The sequence below is a fragment of the Amblyraja radiata genome, chromosome 22 (assembly GCF_010909765.2).
Source record: "Amblyraja radiata isolate CabotCenter1 chromosome 22, sAmbRad1.1.pri, whole genome shotgun sequence".
NCBI lineage: Eukaryota > Metazoa > Chordata > Chondrichthyes > Rajiformes > Rajidae > Amblyraja > Amblyraja radiata.
The window spans coordinates 23,132,592-23,160,249 of record NC_045977.1 but is presented as its reverse complement, the minus strand read 5'-3'; the positions used below and the strand labels follow the sequence as shown (position 1 = coordinate 23,160,249).

The window sequence follows — 27,658 nt, the reverse complement described above, 5'->3', positions numbered from 1 at the left end:
ACTGGGGATGGTGTGTGACCAGCTCAAACAAGTTGCTTTTCAAGATTCTGACGTTGGTTATCAGGAAAAGACAGAAATTCATTGTTAGCCAAGTGATAACACAATGTTTAAACATTATGTGATTGGCCAGAGTGGCATTATTTGAGGAAGAGAAATGTAACTGCTAGAGGAGTTAAGAAAGAACCAGAGGATGTAGTGTATTTGGATTTTCAACAACTAGTTACTACACGAAGATTCATAGGGTTGCAGGCAATATTAGAATAGATAGGTGATAGGTTAGCGTAGGACATGAGAACAGGTCCTTTTGCCCACAATGTCCATGGCAAACATGATGCCAGGTGAAACTAACCTCCTCTACCTGCACGTGGTCCATACCCATGTGCATATATAAAAGGCTCATAAATGCCATGATTGAATCTGTCTCCACCACCACTGGAACTATGTTCCAGGTCCCCACCACTCTGTGTTAAAAAAATACCCCGCACATTTCCTTTAAATTTTGCCCCTCTCACCTTAAAGCTATGACTTTTCCATCCTGGGGGAAAAAGGTTCCCCTATCTGTGCATCTCATCATTTTATATACTTCTATCAGGTCCAAATGTATCCAACCTCTCATAATAACTAATTCCCTCTAATCCAGGCAACACTCTGTTAAACCTCTTCACCCTCTCCAAAGCCTCCACACCCATCCTGTTATGTAGTGCCCGGAACTGGACACAATATTCCAAATGTGGCCCAACTAAAGTCATATAATGCTGCATTGTGGCTTCCCGACTCATATATTCAATGCGCTGACCAATGAAGGCAAGCATACCATATGCCTTGCTTACCACTCTATCTACTTGTGTGGCCACTTTCGGGGCAACAGGTTAACTGAAAGCATGATAACTGGGTCTTTGTCAGGTTGGCAAACCTTACTCAGTGGTGTGCCAAGGGGATCTGTTCTGGGGGCTTGGCATTTATTCTTGATAGCAATGATCCAGATCAGGGGTCTCCAAACTATGGCCCGCGAGCCACATCCGGCCCGCAACGAGATGTTTTCCGGCCTGCAGCAAGCTCTTAACGCGTTCCGTGCAGCGGGCTATTTAGCGGGTTCTGTGGTAGTGCAGCTTTAGAGATACAGTGCGGAAACAGGCCCTTCGGCCCTTCGAAGCGATGCCCGTATGCACAGCACTGTCCTACACACACTCGGGACAAATTCTATTAACCTGCAAATATGGCGTGTGGGAGGAAACCAACGCACCCGGAAAAACCCACGCAGGTACAAACTCCGTACAGATACAACCCGTAGTCAGGATGGGACCTGGGGCTCTGGCGCTGTGAGGCAGCGACTCTTCCGCTGCGTCACAGTGCCACTGCTCCTGTGTTGCAAAAGCAAGTTGTGCGGGATGGTAGTGTTGGGTAGGGAGTGGAGCGAAGGGTAGAGGGTGGAGGGGGGGGGGGGAGCTAGTTGGCAGCAGAGTCGGCCGGGGTCGATGTGTAGCGGTCTTCCCCCCCCCCATGAAGGTGATCCGTGAACAGCTCCTGCTCCGGGGTACCACACTGACCTGGACCTTTTGACCGGGTCTCCGGGGGTGCGGCCAGGGGAATCCTCCCCCGCTCTCTCACTTTCACTCTCTCGCTCTCTCTGGCTGTGTGTGTGTGTGTGTGTGTGCCCGATGGGTGAGCATTACTTGTGCGTGGGTCTTTGTTAATATGCCTGAGGGGTGATCACAGTCCGTGTTTGAGAGAGAGATAGAGTGAGCGTGTATGTGTGCGGGTCTATGAGTCTGTTTCGGTATGTGGGAGTCCACATGTGAGAGTGTGTGTGTCAGTGAGAGTGTGTGTGTCAGTGGGTGTGTGTGTGTGTGTGTGTGACATTTCTTTATTTTTTACTAAGGCCCGCAAAAATGTGCCAAATATATAATGTGGCCCTCATGCTGAAAAGTTTGGAGGCCCCTGATCTAGATGGAGGGAGCAAGTGCAGTAAAGTTTACTAATGGCACGGACCTCAATGAGAAAGTAAGTTATGAGGAGAGCACATCTGGGGGAGCACAGGCCCGGCCTCTGGTGGAGTGTGGGGCTCATTCTAGTAACGATGTGAAGGCATTGGGGAAGGGATTTTAGGTTTATTGTCACGTGTACCGAGGTACAGAGAAAAGCTTTGTCAATCATGCTATCCAAACAGATCAGATATACCATACATAAACACAATCAAATCAAACTCAAAACAATGGCTAGAGCAAAGGGGAAGATACAGAGTGCAGAATATAGTTCGCAGCAATGTGGCACACCATCTCCATGGACAAAGTCTAATGTCTGCAATGGGGTAGGTGTGAATTATACGGTACCTTAGCTTATGGAAGGACTGTTCAGAAGCCTGATAAGAGGGTTGAGGAAAGAATTTGGAGAATTGTTCCTTGGAATAAGTGACAACAATTACTAGGACATGTTGGAGTGGTCGGTTGGACATGTTGGAGAGAAGTCTGAAGAAGGGTCTCGACCCGAAACGTCACCCATTCCTTCTCTCCTGAGATGCTGCCTGAGTTACTCCACCATTTTGTGTCTATCTTTTGAGAGGCCAGTCCTGGTTTCTTAAAAGAGGAGGTGAGGGGACATTCTGCTGGTATATAAACGATGAGAGGACTGCACAAAATGGATAGAAAGCATGAGAGAATTAAGAGTGACATGAGTAAAATCTTTTCTGTAGACATTGAGCAATGCAACATAGGAACAGGCCTGTGATGTTGGTTGGAGCCTGGGATGTGTGTTCTGGAGATGTGGTAGAAGTTGCTTTCAGTGTGGCCATTGAAGGAAAAGTTTGCAAATCTATCTGGAAGGGACTGGGGTGAAACGATAGAGTACAACGAGATAGCTGGCATGGAGAAGATGGGCAGAATAGCCAACAGCAATTCTGTAACCGGTTTATGATTTGCCCATTAAAGACAAATTAGGACATTTTTTCCCAGCGGGCCCCATCTTTGGACCTTTCTTCCTGAAAAGATGGTGGAAACACAGAGTTTGAATATATTTAAGGCAAGGTGTGGTTGGTCTTTGAGGAAGGGTTGGAAGTTTACAGGGTGGAGTTTCAGTCAGCAGGTGTGATCTCAGTGAATGTCAATGGGCTGGAGCCCACAGGCATATAAGAGTCCGTTTGCAGTGTTAACCTCAAAGTCTTGTACTTCAGGGTGATGCTTTAATGTTCTTCTATTGTTCAGCATGGTGAGCTAGTTGTTGACTGGGCTGAGGTCTTCACACTGAGACTTGAAGCCGTGATGGTTTCACTCTGAAGGAAATGCCACCACTTAGCAGCTGTCCATCTGAATGCTCTCGGCATCCCTATGGATGGTGCAGTGGATGGCAAAGCCATGGACTGCTGAAACCAAGATGCACACTGGTCCTCTATGCTGGTCCTCTGGCCACTCCATTCAGTCAGTCTTCCTGCAGTTTTTCTGACCCTTGTGAGCACCAAGCTCCCTTAATACTGACAGCTGGGATGTAATGCTGAGGCTCAAGGATGTAATGTTGCTCTGAATCTGCTCCCATCTCTAGTAATGGCATGTAACAGCTCTGTATTCCCCATGGTCCCTGTCCCTTCTTGAACAGATCACGACTACACTGCACCCAGCTTTGTATCAGTACTTCCAGGCACGTGGCCAAATATTCATTTTCTTATCATATGTCTTTAATCTGTACTGCACTTTAACTAAGTTTTCTTTTGATTCACTTGGCATCCTCGTCCCTGTTCCATTGCTGCTACTTCTAAATTGTTACTTCATGTCTTTGGCTCAAGTAATTTAATATCTCTAACTTTCCATGCAGTTAGTTGAGGTGAGGAACTAACGACCCTTGGGAGAGCTGGGGCGGCTGTGCTTGCTGAGGTAACACCACCCTGGCCCGTCAGACCATGTGGATTCATCAGTGGACTTCTTGCAAATTGCGACAATGAATCCTTTGCTGTGTTGGTTTGAATGGAAAGGTTCCCCACTGTACAATGTTAGAAAGTCGCTCTGCTGACACCAGGGTGACGTTTGTGTGACAATGAAAATGACCAGTAAGTCGTACCCAGGGTAGGGAAATCAAGAAGCATAGGACATGGGTTTCAGGAGAGAAGGGAAAGATTTAATAAGCACCTGTGGGTAGCTTTTCCACACAAGGTGATGGGTATATGGAATGAGCTGCCAGAAGAGGTAGTTGAGGCAGGTACTATAACAACATTTAAGAGACTTGGACAGGTACATGAAATAGGAAAGGCTTAGAGGAATGTGGGCAGGTAGGACTAGCTTATGGGACTAGTTTAGATGTGGAGTCTTGGTCGGCATGGACACATTGGGCTGAAGGGCTGCAGTATTACTCTAAGGAAGTGTTTCAGCTGCTGACAGAAATGAAAGTCTGCTTTATTCCGCCTATATTCTGTCAAATAAGTTGCATTCTGATAAACAATTAGTTGTAGAAGATGATAATAATCTCTCTTTTTCTCTCTTCCCCCCCACCGGCACTAGGATTTGCCTTCGTTTACACAGAGTGTTCACAGACTTGTCAATGACCTTCGATACTACAGGCTCTGTAACGGCAGTTTACCTCCGGGGACGATCAAACTATAGCCTCCACGACTGAAGCCTTCTCTCTTGTCCTGTCGCCAGGCTGCCCAGAGCACGGTGCTGGCTGCACCCACCCAATACACTGCTGCAGCACTTTGTGTCTTTGTCCTGCAGGAAGATGTTAGTCGCATTCAGTAGATTGACATGATGCAGATCAATCATGCACTGAATAGACATCTGTCGTTTGCACCTTTGCGTTGATGTGCTCCTCTCAGCTGTTTCATTGCATTGACCAGGGAGTGTGCCGTGGTCAGCACTTTGTTTCCTCGTCTGAATTGCCTTGAACATTTCTGCTCTGTGTAGGCAGAGGACTCTCCATTCTTGGTCATATCATTCCAACGTGATACTATTGGCACACGATCGGTGAAGAGTTTGTGTTGAAACTGTGTTCAGGTCCATCAATCACCCTCTCCAAATATATGCTGGATTTTTTTAATGAAGATTTTAAGTTGGGTAAATTTATTTTATTGTTTTCATTAGACTTCCACTTACCTTTGCATAATTTCTCCTGTGATCCCTTCCCTACAGAATTTGATCCTGTTGGTCCCTGTGTCTGATTTACTGAAGCTCTGTCAGATGTAACTGAATCGGGTAGAAGAGAGAATGAAAGAAGCAAATGTTTGAAGCTTGTTGCCAAGTATTTGGTTTAAATATTCAGGACTTGGCCTTGATTGATGGTTCTACATTCGGTACTGATGCCTGAACTCCATCCGTTATGTTCTGATAGGAAACCTGATCACTGGCTCTCTGCCATCCTGTTCCTGAGCCACAGGCTGCCTCGCCTCCAGAAGTCTCAACCCCACTTGTGTCTGAAGCTGCTGCCCACACAGCGCTGGAGAGATGTGGGCCAAGGCGCAGCGGCCTCTGGGCTGCTTTGACCTGGGGTTGGGGTGGAAGAGATGGGGATCAGACTGCACCTGTGTGGCACCGAGATGGTTCTGGATTGGTTCTGGAGCAGCAGAGAGGAGCAGATCAGCAGCAGGGAACCCCCAGCAACCCTGAGCCGCAAGCGGGCAGGCCAGTGAGGGCTGATGTCCCCTTGCTCACACCTGCCAGCTACCCCTGCATTGCCAGCTATAGTGTTAAAGTGATGCCGCTCAGGCTGAATGTATTACATAGGTGGGCAAGCCTCCACTCTACTTGAACATTCAACCTTTCCTCCCCTAAAGAAGCAATTGTCCCACCCTTAAATTTCTAGGTACAAAAATGCCGGGTCTCTGGAAAAGGGGCTTTTGTTAAATGAATTCATGTTGAGCCCAGTTCTCAGTCCTCTTTGGTCTTCCGCAGTCATCGCTCTAAAGCTGAGCTGCCCAGCTGATTGTCGGTTTTCCTCAGCTCAGTGGGAATTGAAGCTTGTTCCAGGGATCGTAGAAATGAAACAGCTCCTTCGCTGTGGTACACCATTCCTCATTAAGCGCAAAACTCCGGTCACGACCTGTCATCACATCAGTTCTCAGCCACAAAACACTGCATTTTTCGCAGTTGCTTTTTTTTTTCTTCTTCTTAAACCCATTAAGTTTGCCTCATGCGGCCAAATTTCTCAACATTTCATTTAAAAAGCTGCTAGTGACTTTTCAATTGCATTTAAAAAAAATTGGACTCTGATTATGTAGTGGAATTAAATGGGGACAAGATACCATCCGAATCAATGAACTGCTCCAGATCCCTGATGGAAGCCCAGTACGTGGTCCCCTGCAGCAACCTGCCTTCCCTGAGTTGGCTGCACCTGAAGTGCAAACAGAAGCAAAGCAGAGGCCTGTTGTCAGACTCTGGACAATTCAGCCTTGCGCTTAGACACTGGTTGTTGGCTTATTTGGATCCTGTGCTCTCTCCTCTCCCTGATTCCAGGGAACGGAAACAATGGCTTGTGCTGACTTGCACACCCAGCAGGTCCGGTCTGGGTGCGACACACTACACACTGTCTCTGACTCACCTGAAACCGCTGCCGTTTGTGGGTTCCTGATCCACTCTAATATCCAGACATGATCTCTGGGCTGTGTATGTTGGTCCAGGGCTATGCAGAACCTGTCTTCCATTTATATTTTAACCTTTGCTTTGAGCCCCAGGCTTTGTTTTAAGAAAAGGTTCCTTTACATTTTGCTGCTTGTTGTACAGGAACCAGTGGTACTCTGCAGCTGGCCACCTGTCGATAGTTTTCTTGCCCATTGGACTTGGATCACACCCCTCTGCTGTGGAATATGTGGATATATTTGGATTGGTTCACTACCACTATGGGTGGACCTGGCCTCCCGGGTTAGGGCTGTTGCCAAAGCTCCTGTAAGCCCAGTCAGCTCCTGCGTCTTGTGTTGGGGTCAGGGCGCCATGCTGTGCCTTGTATTGAAGGATACAATCTCCCCATTCCGCCCATCGCTGGGATCTGCTTTGTTCTTCCCCACGCTACAGGGCCAGACCACCTGTGCCGTGTCCCTGCTCTGTGAGGCTCTGTGCTGAGGGTAGCGAGTTCTACCACTGCACAGCGTCAGAACCTGGCTGAGTGTTTGAGTGGAAGGTGTTGCTCACCCATTGTCCTGGGCTCTGGTGTTGTCACTGCTGTTGGAGTTCACCTTGTGACGATGTTATGCTTCCCTCAGAGCCCAAAGCCCGAGCCCCCGCAGCCCATGGCCCTCTGGCCCTCATCGTTCCAGGTCAGTAATGGTCACCTCGTGTATGGAGCCTTCTCCCTGCTGCTCCCCTTCCCCATCAAAGAATGCTTCACCTGCAATGTGATTTGAACTGCGCTGTGGTATTTCTATCGGGCACTTGTACCCAAAAGGGAATTCCTTGCAGCGTACAAGGTAAATTAGATTGGTACCACAGCTGGCAGCACTGGTCCCACCCTCGAACACCGTGGCTGGCCGGTTGTGTGTTGAAATTTGATGTTCTGTTTACAATGTGTACCGAGGACACCCACCTTCATGGTTATCGGTGTAAGACCAACTTGCACCCTGTATAAAGTGGACTCTTGTTTATTTTTTTAGGATTATGGTAATACTTTGTACAAGTGTACATTGATGTGATTATAAACAGGTTCCAGCTTTCACCAAGGCTGTGTCAGTGTTTTTGGATGTAAATATGAGACTCTGTATTGTGCCTGAACACTTGCAATGAAAAGTGTATTAAATCTACACACTGGTTTTACTCTTGGTGTTGAACCCATTTTGATTCTGTGACATTCCACTGCAGAATTCAACTCTTTTATAACTGCATTTTAAAAAAATTGTGTAGATATGACTTTTAAATAAATAATGATCCAAGTGCATGTTTGGCCTCAGGCATTTGGGAGTTAATGGGGGTCAAGGAACTGAGGAAGAATTCTGTACAAAATCCCTGTGCAGTAGTATCAGTGAGCAGCCATCTGGGGATTATGAAGCTGGGGGATTATAGCATCTCTTCTTCCTGAGATGCAAGAGATTTGTTTAATGTGAGGAATACTGTTCCTCAGGGTGAATCTGGACTCACTCGGGGGTTTTGAGTTCTGTGCTTTACAAGAAGTGAGCAGCTCACCCAGTCTTCACTCCCCGTCCCACCGAACTCCGAGATGCCGGCTGCAAAGTCATGCTCTAGAAGAGGTACTATAGACTGAGGTGCCAGTGCTGCCGTGCTAATACTTCTCGCATCAGTCCTGCAGGTTTGTCCTTTTCACATGTTTACAGTTAATTGCTCTGCTTCCACGGACAGGCGAATGCAGAGCACAATGAAAAATACCTCCCCGCTGGTATTTGCTCTAAATCCATGTAGGTTCTTGAGTTTCAATTGTGTTTGATCTTCATCTCAATCCAGTTATAGTCACTGAGCTGTACGGCACAGAAACAGGCCCTTTGGCCCATGTTGACCAAGTTGCCATTCTCACCTGCATTTATTTGGCACATAGCCCTTAAACTGTTCCTATCCATATAGCTGTCCAAATCTCTTTTAAAAGTTAGTTTTGCATCCACTTCCACGGCTTACTCTGGCAGCTCGCAGGACTACCCTCTGAGTGAAGTTGCCCCTGAGGTGCCTCTTAAATATTCAGTTTTACAATTATCTACCCTGGGGAAAAAGATTGAGTGTTCATTTATCCATGCTCATAATCTTGTATGCCCCAAAGTCACTCCCCAGCCTCCCACACAAATAAAAAGTCCCAGCCTATCCAACCTCTCCCTATAATTCAAGGTCAGGTAACATCCTGGTAAATCTGCACCCTTTCCAACAATGACACTCTTCCGGTACACAAAAATGCTGGAGAAACTCAGCGGGTGCAACAGCATCTATGGAGCGAAGGAAATGGGTAACGTTTCGGGCCGAAACCCTTCTTCAGACCATAGCTTGGTGACTAGGATGTCTTGCACAATTTCAAGTGACGTCTCACCAATGACTTGTACAGCTGCATCATGATGTCCCAACTCTTGTACTCAATGCCCTTCTTAATTAAGGCAATTGTGCCAAACTCTGCCTTCACCACCCTGTCTACCTGACTGGCCACTTTCATGGAAACGTACACCTGTACACTCAGAGCCCTGTTCTGCAACACTCTCCAGTCTACCATATACCAGTGTTACGTTCTGCCCTGGTTTGACAAAGTGCAACACCTCACACTTGTCAGAATTAAATTCCATTTGCCATCCCTTGGCCCATCTTCCAACTGATCTAGATCCTATTGTAACATGGACTTCGTAGAATATTTTCCCAACAAAAAAAATCTACCTTTCTCTTGAATTTTTTAAAGTGGAGACCTCCTGCTGTTCTCTACATTTATCATCAAGCAATAGAAACTACAGCACAGGAGGTCATTTGCCTCATCATATCTGTACTGATGGAAGAGCTATAGGCCTACAGATCACTGCCCTTCATGGGCACTTACAAGTGCTGTCCAAATGTGTTGAGGGGCCCTGTCTCCCACCATTACAGGCAGTCAGTCCAGATCACCAGAGTGAAAATATTCTTCCTTGTTTCCCCTCGACCACTATAGGATCATACAGCATGAAACAGATCCTTAGGCCCAACGCCATGGCGACCAATACAGTATGTCCCCATCTAAGTTAGTCCCATTTAGTCCATATCCCTCTAAATCTTTTCTGTCCACTTGTCTTTTAAATGTTGTTATAGTACCTGCCGCAACTACCTTCTCTGGCCGCTCGTTCAAAAACCAAACAACCTTTATGTGGAAAAGTTGCTCCTCGGGTTCCTATTAAATCTTTGCCCTCTCACCTTAAACCTCTGATTTTTGATTTGCCTGCCCTGGGTAACAGACAGAAATGACACTGAACCATAGGCGAAATGTGACCTTTTAGGTTATGATCCCTCTGGTCATTTTGTATCCCTCACTTAATTCTTCTCTCTGATTCTCTTCCAAATGAAACGTCTCCAGTATCCTCATGGCTACAATGTTACTTCTCCTTGTCACGCTGCTGATTTCATCGCAGTGACCAAACATTCAGCCTAATCTGTATGTTTCCAGCATAACTTCCCTGGTCTTTTGTTCTCTATCTCAGGTAATGAAGGAAATCCTCCGCATGCACTTTGACCATCCCATTGGCCTAAAATAACAAAGTGCTACAGGAGGTGGACAAAAATGCTGGAGAAACTCAGCGGGTCAGACGGCATTGTGGAGGGAAAAGTACAGACAATGTTTCAGGTCGCGACCCTTCTCCAGACTGATGGGAGTAGAGGAGAGAGAGATGTTGGCTTATATTGTCACATGTTCCGTGATACAGATAGAAACGTGTGCTGAACGGGTAAATCATTCATCAGCTGGGTCGAAAAGAGGACGGAAACAGAATGGAGTGTCACAGCTGCAGAGAAAGTGCAGATTGAAAAATAGCTCAAAGACCACAACGAGGCCAACTCAACTCTTCAATCCTTTTGTCTCACAACTTATTTTTATCCTTGGCCCTTGTCCAACCTTTGTCTCTCCCCTGTATCCACCTATTACTTGCCAGGCTTTGTCCTGCCCCTCCTCTCTTCCAGCTTTCTTCTTCCCCTACAATCAATCTGAAGAAGGATCCTGACCTGATACATCACATATCCATGTTTATTTTTAGTTAAGTTTGGATGTACAGCGCGGAAACGGGTCCTTCGGCCCACCGAGTCCTGCACACCAACACTATCACACACTAAGGGCAATTTTACATTTATACCAAGCCAATTAACCTACAAACATGTACGTCTTTGGAGTGTGGGAAGAAACTGAAGATCTCGGAAGAAACCCCCGCAGGTCATGGGGAGAAATGAAAACTCCGTACAGGATCGAACCCGGGTCTCTGGCGCTGTGAGGCAGCAACTCCACTGCGCCAGAGAGCCGGGTTCGATCCTGTATGCCACTATGCCGCCCCAGAGATGCTATCTGACCCGCTGAGTTACTCCACTCCAGCACTTTGTATTTAGTTCTTTGTTTTGCTTGTGTGATCTTCCTGTATGCAAATTGGCTGCCAACCTTCCTGAATTACAAAGTGGCTGCATTGGTAACAACCTTGGGATAGATAATCTGTGGTTATGAAGATTATTTGTAAATCCAAACGTCTGCCCTTTTCTGAACTCTAATTTCCTTTCTTGCTTTTAATTTTAAGATCGTATGCCCTTAATCTAGATTCCCATGCCAACCAAAGATCCTATAGCTATAGGATCTTTGATGCCAACAACCCAGGTGAAGGTACTTTAGATGACTTTTCTCTGCTTTCAGAGCCAGTAACATTGACCTTTTGACGGTGTGAGATCTTGTGCTGACGGTGAGATGTTGATATTGGTGTAATGCACCTACACCAGCCCGACTGCAGTGTGTGCAACTCAGAGTCATAAACCAAATGATGAACAAGCTAAAGCAACACTTACGGTATTGGCCAATTGAAAATAAAACCGCTCTTGTTGAGCTGAGTCCGATGGGGATATCCCTCAAACATTTCATGTGTTCATTTGTCATATGTACCAACAACAGAACAATGAAACTCTTACTTGTAGCAGCTTAACAGACCTGTAAATACAGTATTCAACAGATAACATAGTAAAAAAAAAAGTTCAATATAAAAAACACACAATATTAATGTAAACAAAGCCTTAAGTCCCTCAAGACGGCCCATGGTCTGAAGAAGGGTCATGACGTGAAACGCCACCCATCCTTTTTATCCAAAGATGCAGCCTGACCTGTTGAGTTACTCCAGCACTTCGCGTCTATTGTATAAACCAGCACCTGCAGTTTGTTGTTTAGTTGGTGTTTGTCGTGTTCAGGAATGAGAGGGGGGCCAGGGTGATGTGGGTCTCTGATGATGTTGGCTGCTTTTTTGTGACAGTGTCTCCTGTAGATCCTTTCGATGGTGGCGAGGTCAGTACCAGTGATGGACCGGGCAGGGTCCACCACTTTTTGTAATCTCCCTCGTTCCTGCACATTTGAGTTGGCGAAGCAGGCCGTGATGCAAGCAGTGAGTGTGCTCTCTGCCTGTAGAAGTTTAAGAGAGTCGACATACAGAATCTGGAGGGAAGGGATATCTAACCAGGAGGCCGCCAGAGTGGCGAAGGTGCTGTGTGTGGAGATGCCAACACTACTGGGTCCGGCATTAACTATGTGGAAACACGGAGAATGTAGTCTTTTTTGTTTTGTATTTATAATTTTTATAATAAATAAAGCTTATTTATGAAGTAAAACAAAACTTTTTACAGAGCGAATGACGGGGAATTTCAGAGTAGTTGTTTGTTCGAGAAGTGTTTCCGGGAACAGAGGCGTCCGGCAGGGGGGAGAGAGGGAAGAGGAGGGAGATAGAGAGCAGGGAGGGGGAAGCGGAGGCCGGGCGGAGCCGCGGCGTTACCGCCCCGCCCTGTGGGCCGATCCCTGGCAGCTGAGTCGAGACGAGACGAGACGAGACGAGTCGGCCGGGCCGGGCCGAGCCGAGCCGAGCCGAGCGGCGATGCTGCTGCGGGGACTAAGCCGCCTCCTGAGGGATCGACGCGCCGCCGGCCCCGGGCCGCGCTGGGCCTCCGGTAGGTGTCGGCTCCGGGTGCACCCGGGGGGAGGGAGCGGGTCCCGAGCCGGCGACCCACCGGTAGCTGCAGAGTTTGTGGAAACCTTCATAACAATTCACAGAGAAACAGAAGCCGTGGGAAGAGGGAAGCGGAGGGGCCTCTCCGGGGTGTGAGGGCGGACAGGGGGAGAGGAAGGAAGGCGATTGCCCAGTCCCGGGGTGAGGAGGAGTGGGTGGCGGGTAATGGGTGGGTAGGAGGAGAGAGGGGTGGGAGTATGTGTGGGATGGTGAGGGGGGCAGAGAGAGGGGAAACGGGGGGGGTATGTGGAGAACAAGTGTCAGAGTGCATAAAGTGAGGTAAGGGGGGGAAAGAGACCCAGTCGTGCACCCTCCCCACGCCATGTGTTGATCCCCTTTCCTAAGCCTGAGGGTGGAACACACGTGTATAGTTACATGCGTGATGCAGCACAAGAACAGGCCCTTCGGCCCACTCTGTCTGTGCCATGAGAATGCCAAGCTAAACTAATGTCCTCTGCCTGTACCTGATCCACATCCCTGGACCCTTTCCCACCCACCCACCCCTCTCCAATCACCACTTAACACCCAAATACAGCCTGTTTAAGAAGGAACTGCAGATGCTGGAAAATCGAAGGCAGACAAAAATGCTGGAGAAACTCAGCGGGTGCAGCAGCATCTCTTCAGTCTGAAGAAGGGTTTCGGCCCGAAACGTTGCCTATCTCCTTCGCTCCGTAGATGCTGCTGCACCCGCTGAGTTTCTCCAGCATTTTTGTGTACCCAAATACAGCCTGACTGCAAACGACTGCGGCCTCATCCACCACCCACTACCTCCATGCTGCTCAACATCAATCTGGCCACTTCTCCATCACCAACAATAGAACTGTCCCTGCCTGCGTCAAAGTCTCCACTATTGTTCCTGTACCCAAAAAGGCAAGGATTACTGGTCTTAATGGCTACAGGCCTGTCACACTGAACTCTAGTCATGAAGACCCTTGAAAGGCTTGTGCTGGCTAAGCTGAAAAATATCACGAAACCCCTTGCTGGACGCTCTGCAGTTTGCATATCGGGCCAGTAGATCTGTCAACCTGGGCGTGCACTTCATCCTCCAGTACATAGACCGCCGGGGGACCTATGCGAGGATTTTGTTTGTTAATTTTAGCTCTGCATTCAACACCATTGTGCCAGAGCTACTACACTCCAAACTTTCCAAGTTGACTGTGCCTGAACCCCTCTGTCGGTGGATCACCAGCTTCCTGACAGACAGGAAGCAGCATGTGAGGCGGGGAAAGCACATCTCGGACCTGCAGACCCTCAGCATAGGAGCACCGCAAGGCTCTCCCCTCTCCTCTACTCTCTCTACACCAATGACTTCACCTCCACTGACTCCTCTGTCAAGCTTCTCAAGGCTGCAGCGAATCGTCCGATCAGCTGAGAAGGTTATTGGCTGCAACCTTCCCTCCATTGACGAACTGTACACTGCAAGGGCCAGGAAGCGAGGGGGTAAGATCATCTCTGACCCCTCTCACCCTGGCCACAAACTCTTTGAATCACTTCCCTCTGGAAGGTGACTCTGGACTGTCAAAGCTGTCACAGCCAGACATAAAAACTGCTTTTTTCCACGAGTAGTAGCTCTACTCAATAAACAAATATCTGTAGCCTCCTTTTGCTCTGGTATTTTATTTAATTCACATGTTTAGTCAATAATGTTTTATTATTAATGTTTTATGTGTCATTAATAACTGTCACTGTGTCATGTTGTCACCTGCGGACGGAGCACCAAGGCAAATTCCTTGTATGTGAATACTTGGCCAATAAACTTATTCATTCATTCATTCATTCCATGAACTTCCAAGTTCCTATGTAAAAGCCTCTTGAACACCACTATTGTATCTGCTGCCAGGAAGGTTGTTTTTCGAACTGGAGACCCAGCACTAGTGCTGCGCCCATTGTTATTTGTGGTTTATATCAATGATTTGGATGAAAATGCACAAGGCAAGATTAGTACGTATTCAGATGATGATAAAATAGGTGGCATCATAGATAGTGGAGAAGATTATTAAGAATTATAGTGAGAATTTAATCAGTTGGGCATGTGGGCCGAGGAAAGGCACATGGAGTTTAATGCAGATAAGTGCAAGGTGTTTTATTTTGAGAAGTGAAACCAGGGCTGGACCTTCACAGTGAACAGTAGGGCTCTGGTGAGTGTTGTAGAGCAGATCTAGGTGTACAGGTACATAATTCCCTGAAAGTCGGTCACAGGTAGACAGGGTGTGAACAGGCTTTTATCATGCTGGCCTTCATCAGTCAGGGGATTGAGTATAGAGATTGGGACATTATGTTCTAGTTGTATAAGATATTGTAAGGCCAGACTTGTGTTCAGCTTTGGTCACCCTGCCATCAGAAATATGTTGTTAATTTGGAAAGAGTGCAGAGAAGATTTATGAGGATGTTGGCTGAAGTTGAGGGCCTGAGGTATGGGAGAGGTTGAGCAGGCTAGGACTTTATTCCTTGGAGCACAGGAGGCTGAAAAGTGATTTTATAGAGGTGTGTAAAATCATGAGGGGAATAGAAAGGATGAATGCACAAGTAGTGGAATCCAGAACCAAAGGACACGAATGTACCCTGAGGGGCCACAGTTTCACTGAGAGGGTGGTGGGTATATGGAATGAGCTGCAGAGGAGGTTGTTGAGGATGGTATTATAAAAGCATTAAAAAGACATTTGGACAGATACATGGATAGGAAAGGTTTCGAGGAATATGGGCCAAACGCAGGCAGGTGGGACTAGTTTAGATGGGGCTTGTTGGTTGGCATGGATGTGTTGGGCCAAAGGGCCTGTATCCGTGCTGTATTGCTGACTGCAGGGAGAGGGAGCTCCGTGCTTGCTGTGTGGAATTGATGAAGTTATATACAATACAATACAATTCAATTTAATGTCATTTGGACCCCTTGAGGTCCAAACGAAATGCCGTTTCTGCAGCCATACATTACAAACAAATAGACCCAAGACACAACATAATTTACATAAACATCCATCACATTGCTGTGATGGAAGGCCAAAACAACCTTATCTCTCCACTGCACCCCCCCCCCCCCCCCCCCGATGTCAGAGACAAAGTCAAAGCCCCCGGCGGGTGATGGCGAATTGTCCCGCGGCCATTAAAGCCACGCCGGGTGATGCAAGGTCGCACACTGGGTCTTGGTGTTAGAGCCCCCGGCGCGCGCTCGCAGAGTCCCGAGGCCATTCCAAGCCGCGCGGGGCGGTGCTGTAAGGCCCCGCTCCAGGAGCTCTTCAACCCCGCAACTCGGGCGGGAGAAGTCGCCGTTGCGGGAGCCCTGAAAAGCGGTCTCCCTCCAGGGACCCGCGGGCTCCCGGTGCCGCCCGCCAAACCCGCAGTTGCAGCCTCCGAAACACCGGGGGTCGGGCCGCAGCAGCGTCCACCACAGCTCCACCCGCTCCGGACTCGGCCAGCCCCGTGACGGTGAGGTGAGTAGTCGGCACCAGAGCCCCCGGTCTTCCTGTTGGAGGCCGCTCCTCGTTGCAGCCCCAACGACAACGGAGACCCGACAAAGAAAAGGTCGGGTCTCCCGTGCAGGGAGAGATTTAAAAGTTACCCCCCCCCCCACACCACCGCCCCCCCCCCCACCCCACACACATACCCCAACAAAAAATAACAAAAACTACATAAAAACATAGACATAAAATAATAAAAACGCAGACGGACTGCAGAGGCCGCTGCTGACGAAAGTCGCGCCGCCCACCGAAATTTACTGAGTCTCCAGACTCTGGTCGGTGACAGGAATTCCAGGCCGGGTTCACATCCTGCCACACACTAAACCAGCACAGCTGAAGGCATTTAATCGAGTCAAAAATCCAAATGGAATTAAAATAAATGGAATTAAATTTGTTTCAGTCATTTCAGTGATATAACTGCTTGCCTCGCAGTGCTGTGGATTATAAGATTGACTAGAGAGCCCTTGTGATATCAGTTATAGAAACACAATCAGGCTCTTCAGCTCATCACCTCCCTGCCAACCCTTTTGCCCTTCCACACTAATCTGAAAGTATATAACATTTTGAGAGGCATAGATAGGGCTTTATTTTCTGTGGAAATGTCAAAGACTAGAAGGTATGACTGGAAGGTGAGAGGGGCGAAGTTTAAAGATGTGCAGAGCAAGTTTATTTAAGACAGAAGATGAAAGGTGCCTGGAACGTGCTGCTGTGGGTGGTGTTGGAGGCGGATACGAGAGTGGCGTTTAAGAGGCTTTTAGATGGGCGCATGGATATGGTTCATGTGGAGGCAGAGGAGATAGGTTTCTTAGCATCTTATTCGCCATGGACCAAAGAGCCTGCTCCAGTTGTTTAGGTTTAATATTGTCACATGTACCGAGGTACAGGGAAGAATTTGTATTGCATGGCATCCAAACAGATCAGATAATGCTCTAAATAAATGCAATCAAGTCAGACTCAAGTACAATAGGTAGAGTGAAGGTGAAGATAATGTTCTCAGCATTGTGGCGCATCAGTTCCAGAGACAATGTCCGCAATGGGGTAGAGGTGAATCGGACACTACTCTGGCTTATGGAAGCACCGTTCAGAAGCCTGATAACAGAGGGGAAGCTGCTGTTCCTGAGTCTGATGGTGCGCGCTTTCAGGGTCTGTAGCTTCTGCCCGATGGGAACTGGGAGAAGAAGGAATGCCCGGGGTTTGGACAAGTCTTTGCTGTACTGTGCTGTCCTGTATTAATTCCCCCTCTCTGCCGGGACCAGGGATCGCTGCGATTCGTGAGCAGACACTGGTGGCGGTGAAACCGGACGGCGTCCAGAGGAGGCTCGTGGGAGAAATTATCCAGAGGTTTGAGCGACGAGGCTTCCAGCTGGTGGGACTGAAACTAGTGCAGGTACGGAGTGAGATTGCAGCTTGACTGCTTGACAACGTAACCTGCCCATCTTTACCGGGTGTCTCTGCTGTGGGCTGTAGTTAGTTTAGAGATACAGTATGGAAACAGGCCCTTCGGCCCATGCCCTCATCTTCACTTGTTTTCCAGGCCGCCACTCCATCATCTTCACTATAGATGTCCAGTCACTCTACACCTCCATCACCCACCACAAGGGTCTTAAAGCCCTCTGTTTCTTCCTCGACCGCAGAACCAACCAATTTCCATCTAATAATACTCTCCTCTGCCTAGTAGAGCTGGTCCTTACCCTCAACAACTTTTCCTTTGACTCTTCCCATTTCCTCCAAATCCAAGGCGTAGCTATGGGCACGCGCATGGGCCCTAGCTATGCCTGCCTCTTTGTAGGATGCGTCGAACAATCCCTGTTCCAGATGTACCTTGGTCCTATCCCCAAACTCTACCTCCGCTACATTGACGACTGCATTGGGGCTACCTCCTGCACCCTTGCAGAACTCACTGACTTCATCCATTTCACCGCTAACTTCCATCCAGCACTCAAATTCACATGGACCATCTCCGACATCTCCCAACCGTCTCTAGATCTCACCATCTCCATCGCAGGTAACAGACTACTGACCAACATCTACTACAAACCCACTGACTCCAATAGCTATCTGGACTACACTTCTTCCCACCCTGCTTCCTGTAAGGACTCTATCCCCAACTTCCAATTCTTCCATCTACGCCGCATCTGCACCCAGGATGACGTGTTCCATACCAGATCATCGGAGATGTCCTCATTCTTTAGGGAACGGGGGTTCCCCTCATCTATTATAGACGAGGCTCTCACCAGGGTCTCCTCTATATCCCGTAGCTCCGCTCTCACTCCCCATTCCCCTACTCGTAACAAGGACAGAGTCTCCCTTGTCCTCACCTTCCACCCCATCAGCCGTCGCATACAACATAATCCAGCAACATTTTCGCCACCTCCAACGGGATCCCACCACTGGCCACATCTTCCCATCTCCTCCCCTTTCTGTTTTCCGCAGAGACTGTTCCCTCCGTAACTCCTTTGTCAATTCATCCCTTCCCACCCAAACCACCCCCTCCCCGGGTACTTTCCCTTGCAACCGCAGGAAATGCTACACTTGTCGCTTTACCTCCCCTCTCGACTCCATCCAATGACCCAATCAGTCTTTCCAGGTGAGGCAGAGGTTCACCTGCACCTCCTCCAACCTCATCTACTGCATCCGCTGTTCCAGGTGCCAACTTCTCTACATCGGCGAGACCAAGCGCAGGTTTGGCGATCGCTTCGCCCAACACCTCCGCTCAGTTCGTATTATCCAACCTGATCTCCCGGTTGCTCAGCACTTCAACTCCCCCTCCCATTCCTAATCTGAGTGAGGCTCAGTGCAAATTGGAGGAACAGCACCTCATATTTCGCTTAGGTAGTTTACACCCCAGCGGTCTGAACATTGACTTCTCTAATTTTAGATAGCCCTTGCTTTCTCCCTCCTTCCCCTCCCCCTTCACAGTTCTCCCACAAAGCCTACTGTCTTCGCCTCTTCCTTTCTTCCCCCCCCGCCCCCCGACATCAGTCTGAAGAAGGGTCTTGACCCGAAACGTCGCCTATTCCTTCTCTCCATAGATGCTGCCTCACCCGCTGAGTTACTCCAGCATTTTCTGTCTACCTTCGGCCTATGCCGATCATCGATCACCCATTCACACTTGTTCATGTTATCCCTCTTTCTCATCCACTCCCTACACACTAGGGGCAGTTTACAGAGGCCAATTAACCTACAAACCCCCACGTCTTTCTGGTATGCTGGAGGAAACCGGAGCACCTGGAGTAAACCCACACGGTCACAGGGAGAACATACAGACTCCACACAGGCAGCTCCCGAGGTCAGGATCGAACCTGGGTCTCTGGTGATGTGAGGCAGCAGCTCTACCCTCTACCCACCTTGTTGCCCTGGTTACAGCGAAATGTACTTCAATAAGTTGACTAATCACTTACCATTAATGAAAAACCACAAATAATTGCAGATGCTGGAAAGCTCAGAGAAAACCAGAATGTTGCAAACATCCAGCAAGTCTGGTGAGAGAAAGAGGTCACCTTATAGAAGTTTAGAAAATGGATGCACGGGGTGGTGGTGGTGGAGGCAGTTATGTTAGTGGATTTTAACCGACTTTTGGATAGTCACATGGATACGCAGAAAATCCCAGAGGATTAGCGAGGATATTTATTTCTTGGAGTATGGGAGGCTGGGGGTGATTTATGGAGGTGTATAAGATCATGAGAGGTATAGATAGAGTGAATGCACAGCCTTTAACCCAGAGTAGGGGAAATGGATTTAAGGTGAGCTGGAAAAAAATTAATAGGTACTGGTTGGTGATGATCAGCCATGATCACATTGAATGGCGGTGCTGGCTTGAAGGGCCGTATGGCCTACTCCTGCACCTATTGTCTATTGATTCTGAGGGGCAACCTTTTCACACAGTGGGTGAAATGAGCTCCCTGAGAAGGTTCTATAACAGCATTTAAAAGTCATTGGACAGGTTCGTGGATGGAAAGGTTTAGAGGAGTATAGAGCAAACGCTGGCATGTAGGACTATCGTAGATGGGGCATCTTGGTCGATGTAGGAAAGTTGGGCCAAAGGGCCTGTTTCCACGCTGTATGACTATCATGGTGTTTCCGTGGCTGTAGTCTGCCTGTACCACCACTCACAGTGACTGCAGCAATTGGCAGGGTTGGAGGTGTGTGGGAGGGAGGGCTGCATACACCCTCGCCTGCGGAGTGTCATCCTGTAGCCGCGGCCCTCTCCATCCCTACTCAACACCTGACCGGCAGACCGTCCACTGGAGCCGTGTGTCTTCCCCTAGACCCCGAGACAGGGACAGGCAGCTCTGTCCAACTCAATGAGGAACTCCATGGTACAGACAATCACGTTATAAAACCATTGTATTTTTCCTGTGGGATGTTCAGGAAGAGATCTTTACAATAACTAAGTTTATTATTTTTGAAAGCTAAAATTACTCAGGGCTGCGTTACATTGTTTAATCGTCTCATTACACGAAGCGGCACGGTGGCGCAGTTGCAGCCTTTCAGGTTTGATCCTGAATACGGGTGCTGTCTGTGCAGAGTTTGTACGTTCTCCACGTGACCGCATGAGCTTTCTCTGCCTGCTCCGGTTTCCTTCCACAGTCCAAAGATGTACAGATTTGTATGTTAATTGGCGTTGGTAAATTGTAGATTGTCCCTAATGTGTAGGATAGTGCTAGTGTACGGGGTGATCGCTGGGCGGCACGGACTCAGTTTGCCTAGGGGCCTGTTTCCACAATGTATCTCTAAAGTCTAAACTTCTAAAGCATGTCTATGGAAGCTTTCACGTCGGTTCCTGCAGTGAAACAGACCGGCTGTTGTTGATAGACGATGGTGTCTGGTTACTGCGGGGAGGTTTCTCCGATATTGTTGAAATCTATGACAGCTTTTTTTCCTGCTTGTCAACTTCCAACTAAACATAGAAACATAGAAATTAGGTGCAGGAGTAGGCCATTCGGCCCTTCGAGCCTGCACCGCCATTCAATATGATCATGGCTGATCATCCAACTCAGTATCCCGTACCTGCCTTCTCTCCATACCCTCTGATCCCCTTAGCCACAAGGGCCACATCTAACTCCCTCTTAAATATAGCCAATGAACTGGCCTCGACTACCCTCTGTGGCAGGGAGTTCCAGAGATTCACCACTCTCTGTGTGAAAAAAGTTCTTCTCATCTCGGTTTTAAAGGATTTCCCCCTTATCCTTAAGCTGTGACCCCTTGTCCTGGACTTCCCCAACATCGGGAGCAATCTTCCTGCATCTAGCCTGTCCAACCCCTTAAGAATTTTGTAAGTTTCTATAAGATCCCCTCTCAATCTCCTAAATTCTAGAGAGTATAAACCAAGTCTATCCAGTCTTTCTTCATAAGACAGTCCTGACATCCCAGGAATCAGTCTGGTGAACCTTCTCTGCACTCCCTCTATGGCAATAATGTCCTTCCTCAGATTTGGAGACCAAAACTGTACGCAATACTCCAGGTGTGGTCTCACCAAGACCCTGTACAGCTGCAGTAGAACCTCCCTGCTCCTATATTCAAATCCTTTTGCTATGAAAGCTAACATACCATTCGCTTTCTTCACTGCCTGCTGCACCTGCATGCCCACTTTCAATGACTGGTGTACCATGACACCCAGGTCTCGCTGCATCTCCCCTTTTCCTAGTCGGCCACCATTTAGATAATAGTCTGCTTTCCTGTTTTTGCCACCAAAATGGATAACCTCACATTTATCCACATTATACTGCATCTGCCAAACATTTGCCCACTCACCCAGCCTATCCAAGTCACCTTGCAGTCTCCTAGCATCCTCCTCACAGCTAACACTGCCCCCCAGCTTAGTGTCATCCGCAAACTTGGAGATATTGCCTTCAATTCCCTCATCCAGATCATTAATATATATTGTAAATAGCTGGGGTCCCAGCACTGAGCCTTGCGGTACCCCACTAGTCACTGCCTGCCATTGTGAAAAGGACCCGTTTACTCCTACTCTTTGCTTCCTGTTTGCCAGCCAGTTCTCTATCCACATCAATACTGAACCCCCAATGCCGTGTGCTTTAAGTTTGTAAACTAATCTCTTATGTGGGACCTTGTCGAAAGCCTTCTGGAAGTCCAGATACACCACATCCACTGGTTCTCCCCTATCCACGCTACTAGTTACATCCTCGAAAAATTCTATAAGATTCGTCAGACATGATTTACCTTTTGTAAATCCATGCTGACTTTGTCCAATGATTTCACCACTTTCCAAATGTGCTGCTATCCCATCTTTAATAACTCTAGCAGTTTCCCCACTACCGATGTTAGACTAACTGGTCTGTAATTCCCCGTTTTCTCTCTCCCTCCCTTCTTAAAAAGTGGGGTTACGTTTGCTACCCGCCAATCCTCAGGAACTACTCCAGAATCTAAAGAGTTTTGAAAGATTATTACTAATGCATCCACTATTTCTGGAGCTACTTCCTTAAGTACTCTGGGATGCAGCCTATCTGGCCCTGGGGATTGATCGGCCTTTAATCCATTTAATTTACCCAACACCACTTCCCGGCTAACCTGGATTTCACTCAATTCCTCCAACTCCTTTGACCCGCGGTCCCCTGCTATTTCCGGCAGATTATTTATGTCTTCCTTAGTGAAGACGGAACCAAAGTAGTTATTCAATTGGTCCGCCATATCCTTGTTCCCCATGATCAACTCACCTGTTCCCCATGATCAACTCACCTAAACTTTTAAGTGGTTCTCTAGTTTCAGATTGAAATCCCGTTGTAACCATTTTGGTCAGCGGAATGCACCACCCTAATTCATCGATCACTCTCTACCTGACTAGTGTTACGGACACCCATTACCTGAGTGGAAGTAACGGTATTGCCCCTTCTGATTGAAATATGCAAGGGCTAGTGTCAATGTCCCCAAGTGAGATATTGGGATCATTGCACAGACATTTATCAGGGATCAGAAGCCGGGGAAACACTTAGAACGGTGAGTGGGGAGTGCTAGTTTAGATCAGTTTATTATTGTCACATGCACTGGGGGACAGTGAAAAGCTTTGTGTTGCGTGTTATCCAATCATTGAAAAGATTAGACATGATTAAAATCATGCGGTGTATTGATACAGGATGAAAGGAATAACGTTCAGCGCAAGATAAAGTCTGATTAAAGAAGGGACACAAAAAGCTGGAGTAACTCAATGGGTCAGGCAGCATCTCTGAAGAAATAGGTGACTTTTCGGGTCGAGACTGAAGAAGGGTCTCAACCCGAAACATCACCTATTCGTATTTTCCAGAGATGCTGCCGGACCCGCTGAGTTACTCCAGCTTTTTGTGTCTGCCTTCAGTTTAAACCGCAGTTCCTCCCTGCACAATGCCTGATTAACAATAATTTGATGGCCTCCAATGTGATAGATGGGAGGTCGGGGCCACTGTCTAGCTGGTGAGAGGACGGTTCAGTTGCCTGATGTAATGTCATTAACAGATACAACATTCCACAACGGATGTGAAGGGAAGGGGATATAAGTGGTCGGTGCGTAGCGAATGAGAGGGTATCTGTTTGTGCCCACCTGTCACATTGTCACGAGACTTGTCACATTGATCCAGGACTGGTGCAGAATTGTCCAGCTTCAGGCTTTGAGTCCGCAGTTCACAAACACTCCGCAGTCACCTCTTGCTGCCCTCACACACCAATCGGGCTCTTGAACATGACAAGCACCTACTCAACTAGGAACTGCCTTGGATGCACCAGGCTTTGCCTTTTTTTGCACTAATATTGTGTTTTTGTAATTTTTAAAACTTTTTATTTATGTTATCCGAGTACTGTGTTTACAGATCGGTTATGCTGCTGCAAGTAAGAATGTAATTGCTTTGTTTTAGGTTCATATGACAAGTAAACATTGACTCTTGCCTGGTACCAACCCCTCTCCCCTTTCCATCACCTGAAGCTGAGCTGGACGGGGGGGGGGGGGGAAATTGGATGGTGTGGGGAGTGGACGGTGCATAGGGTGGGGGCGGAGTGTGGGGGAGTGTAGGGAATGGTGGGGGAGGAGAGTAGGAGATAGTGAAGCGTGGGGAGGGGGAGTCGGGCAGAGCGGAGTGTGTAGGTGTAGGGGATGGGCAGTGTAGGGGGATGGGGAGATGGGAGTGGGTGGGGGGAGTGTAGGGGATAGTGAAGCGTGGGGAGTGTGGGGGTGTAAGGGATGGGGGAGTGTGGGGGTGTAAGGGATGGGGGAGTGTAGGGGGGTGGGGGAGTGTGGCAGTGTAAGGGATGGGGGAGTGTGGGGGTGTAAGGGATGGGGGAGTGTAGGGGGGTGGGGGAGTGTGGCGGTGTAAGGGATGGGGGAGGGGATGTATAGGGGAGTGTGGGCTCACTGTGCTGCGCTGTGTTGCAGGCTCCCCATGATGTGCTCTCCGCTCACTACCATGACCTGGAGGAGAAGCCCTTCTACCCGGCGCTGATTGAGTACATGAGCTCAGGACCGATCGTCGCCATGGTGAGTGACGGGGGGGGAGGGGGAGTTGGGCTGGAACCTCGACCCTTGAGTGAACTCCACACCTCACCCGGGGGATTACTCTTGACGGGATGCCAGTGAACGTCTGGGGCACCGGCTGCTAGCTTCACCACCGATGGGAGTGGAGTGGAGACGAGGAGGAATGGCTAGCCAGAGGGTGGTGAATCTCTGGAATTCATTGCCACAGGCGGGCCGCTGTGGAAGCCAAGTCTTTGGGTATTTTTAATGCGGAGATTGACTAGGAAGGGAGAAGGTGGAATGGACCGGATAGCTGACAGATAGTGAGAGCCCCTTTGTTTTGCACACTGTCCCTTGGCACCTCGTACTCTTGACCTGCGCCCAGGGTGTCACAGTGGTGCTGCGATAGAGACCCGAGTTTGATCCTGACAACTGGTTTTGTCCGTACAGAATTTGTACATTCTCCCTGTGACTGCGTGGGTTTTCTCCGGGTGCACATTTCAGACTTGCAGGTTCGCAGGTTGCTTGGCTTCTGTAAATGATTGTGTAGGACAGAACTAGTGTACGGATTATTGATGGTCGGCGTGGACCCGGTGGACCAAAGGGCCTATTTCCAGGCTGTGTCTCCAACAACTAAAACTTACAGAGGGAAGAACAGATCAGCCATGACCGGATGGGCTGAATGGCCTAATTCTGCTTCTTTGTCTCATGGCCTCCTCGCCACGGTGACGGTGACGGTTCTCGTGGCCTGTAGCCATTGCTCAACTGCTGCCATCTCTCCTTCTGCAGGTCTGGGAAGGACACGACGTGGTGAGGGTGTCTCGTGTGATGGTGGGCTCCACCAGCCCTGCCCACGCCCTGCCTGGGACCCTCCGCGGAGACTTGTGTGTCCACATCAGCAGGTATGGGTGGGGGAGCTTACACCACTCACCAGGGGCTGGGACCCTCCGCAGGGTTCGTGTGTCCACATCAGCAGTCCCTGAGAGTGGGGGCAACCCTCTCACCTCCGTGACCCACAGGGGACCGACCAAGTCATTGACCTGTACAGCTTACAATTAGGCCCTTCGACCCAGCCAACCAAGTGTACATATCAGTGTGTCCCATCTGCCTGTATTTAGCAAATATGCCTCTGGCCTTTCTATACATCCATTCCTCCAATGCCTTTTGAGTCATAACTGTTTCTACATCTACAGCTTCCTCTGGCAGCTCATTACAGATACGAACACCCTCTGTGAAAAGGTTGGCCCTGAGGTCCCTCTTAAATCTCTCCCCTCTTACCTTAAGTCTGTGCCCTCTAGTTTTGGAATCCTCAATCCTCTACCCTGGGAAAAAGACAGCAAGCATTCACTTTATCCATGCCCCTCGTGGTCTTGTACACTTCAATAAGGACAGCCCTCAGCCTCCTCCGCTCCAAAGAAAAAAATCCCAGCCTATCCAACCTCTCTCTAAACTGATACACGCATGTTCAGGTAACATCCTGGTGAATCACTTCTGCACTTTTTCCAACTTAATGCTATCCTTCCCATAGCTGGGCGACCAGAACTGCACACAGTACTCCAAGTGTAGTCTGACCAATGACCAGCTGCATCACGAGGCCCCAACTCAAAACTCTTCCCAATGAAGGCAAACATGCCTTCTTTAAAACCCTGTCCACCTGCCTCGACACTTTCAGGAGACCGTGCGCCTATACTCCCAGATCTCTGTTTTACAACACACATAACATTTACGTGCAAGTCCTGCCCTGGCTAGACAAACCAAAGTGCAACACCTCACACTTGTCAGAGTTAAATTCCATTTGTCAGTCCTTGGCCCACCTCCCAACTGATCGAGATCCTGTTGTAAACTTAGACATCCTTCCTCACTGTCTGCTAGACCACCAAGTTTGGTGTGATCTGTAAACTTATGAACAATGTTAACTACACTATCATCCACATGTTGATAACAAGCAACAGTAGTCCCCACTGGTCACAAGCCTCCAATCAAGGAACAGCCCTCCACAACTACCCTTTGCCTCCATCTTTTCACGATTCTGAATCCAGCTAACTAGCTCACCTCGCATTACATGGGATGTCACCTTCCAGACCAGCTTACCACAGGGGACCTTGTCAAAGGCCTCGCTAAAGTCCATGTAGATTTGTCCACCGCCAATCCCCTCAGTCACCTCTTCGACAAACTCTGATCAGTTTTGTGAGTCACGGTTTCCCACACACACCTGTGCTGACTGTCTGATCCAGGGTAGGCGGGGGGGGGGGGGGGGGGGGGAGAGAGAGTTTGGGGCTTTGTGTAAAGTGATCCTGGCTTCCTCACCGTGCCTCCTGTAACCCGCCCTTCCACCTCTCAGGAACGCGGTCCATGCCAGCGACTCGGTTGAAGTTGCCAAGAAGGAGATCAGCCTGTGGTTCCACCATAGCGAGCTGGTTGAGTGGCAGTGTTGTGCCCACAGCAACCTCTACAAGGTATGAACACCCAGGAAACGCCCACAACACAGCTACCTCCAACCGTGCGGCCACGAGATACTCCACCTGCGGCCACACACTCCACTAACACCCTGTAAACAACGATTTGTAATAAAATGGTTCCACACCGGCTGAGGACATCAGTGCCCTGAGTGTGAGGATGTTTATCAATCGTGCATTGACTCCCTCAGCTTCCAATTCAATAAACACCACTGACGTAACTGAATGACGTATGAAAGTGAGAGCTGGAGAGTGGAGATGTGGTCGGGGTTCAGGGCCTGGGGAGTTGCTGGCGATAAACGAGGCCTGACGTGCGGTGGAACATGGTGCAGTGCAGCACAGGAACAGGTCCTTGGACCAAACACGTTGCCACGATAAACTAATCTCCTAATTTCACTGCATGTGATCCATATCCCTCCATACCCACATCTAAAAATATTTTAAACGCCACTATTGTTTCTGCCTCCACCACCATCCCCAGCAGCACATTCCAGGTCCCCATCGCCCTGTGTAAAAAAACAACTTGCTCCGCACATCACCTTTAAATTTTACCCCTCTCACCTTAAAGCTATGCCCTCTAGTCTTCGATATTTCCACCTTGGGGAGGAAAAAAGTTGTGATTGTCTACCTCATCTATTCCACTCGTAATTATACACTTATATCAGGTCTTTGCGAGCTGCAGTAACTGATCCGTGTATCATTCCTATACACGCCACCCTTTCTCTGT

General features: G+C 48.6%; 2 protein-coding genes across 5 annotated transcripts in view; both read left to right on the top strand.

Annotated features, from left to right (window-relative positions):
* The window catches only part of xpo6 (exportin 6), an 82,337-nt gene extending 74,618 nt beyond the window's left edge, over positions 1 to 7,719 (top strand). For all 4 annotated transcript variants that reach the window (XM_033040679.1, XM_033040682.1, XM_033040681.1 and 1 more), the window contains one exon: positions 4,482 to 7,719. In XM_033040679.1, coding sequence (XP_032896570.1) covers positions 4,482 to 4,583 — 102 coding nt within the window. In that variant the 3' untranslated portion in view covers positions 4,584 to 7,719. The remainder of the gene's footprint in view (positions 1 to 4,481) is intronic.
* A 4,571-nt stretch (positions 7,720 to 12,290) lies between these two features.
* On the top strand, positions 12,291 to 27,152 carry LOC116985738 (nucleoside diphosphate kinase-like). Its single transcript, XM_033040683.1, has 5 exons — positions 12,291 to 12,527; positions 17,295 to 17,425; positions 24,398 to 24,499; positions 25,265 to 25,377; positions 26,817 to 27,152. The coding sequence occupies exons 1-5, from the start codon at positions 12,455 to 12,457 to the stop codon at positions 26,935 to 26,937; spliced, it is 540 nt and encodes a 179-aa protein (XP_032896574.1). The 5' UTR covers positions 12,291 to 12,454; the 3' UTR covers positions 26,938 to 27,152.
* The last annotated feature ends 506 nt before the right edge of the window (positions 27,153 to 27,658 follow it).

Excerpts from the sequence above, each read along its gene's own strand:
- LOC116985738 (XM_033040683.1), top strand. The coding sequence starts at position 12,455 with ATGCTGCTGCGGGGACTAAGCCGCCTCCTGAGGGATCGACGCGCCGCC. Across the intron at positions 17,426-24,397 it reads TGGGACTGAAACTAGTGCAG|GCTCCCCATGATGTGCTCTC; the intron begins GTACGGAGTGAG and ends GCTGTGTTGCAG. Across the intron at positions 25,378-26,816 it reads TTGTGTGTCCACATCAGCAG|GAACGCGGTCCATGCCAGCG; the intron begins GTATGGGTGGGG and ends TCCACCTCTCAG.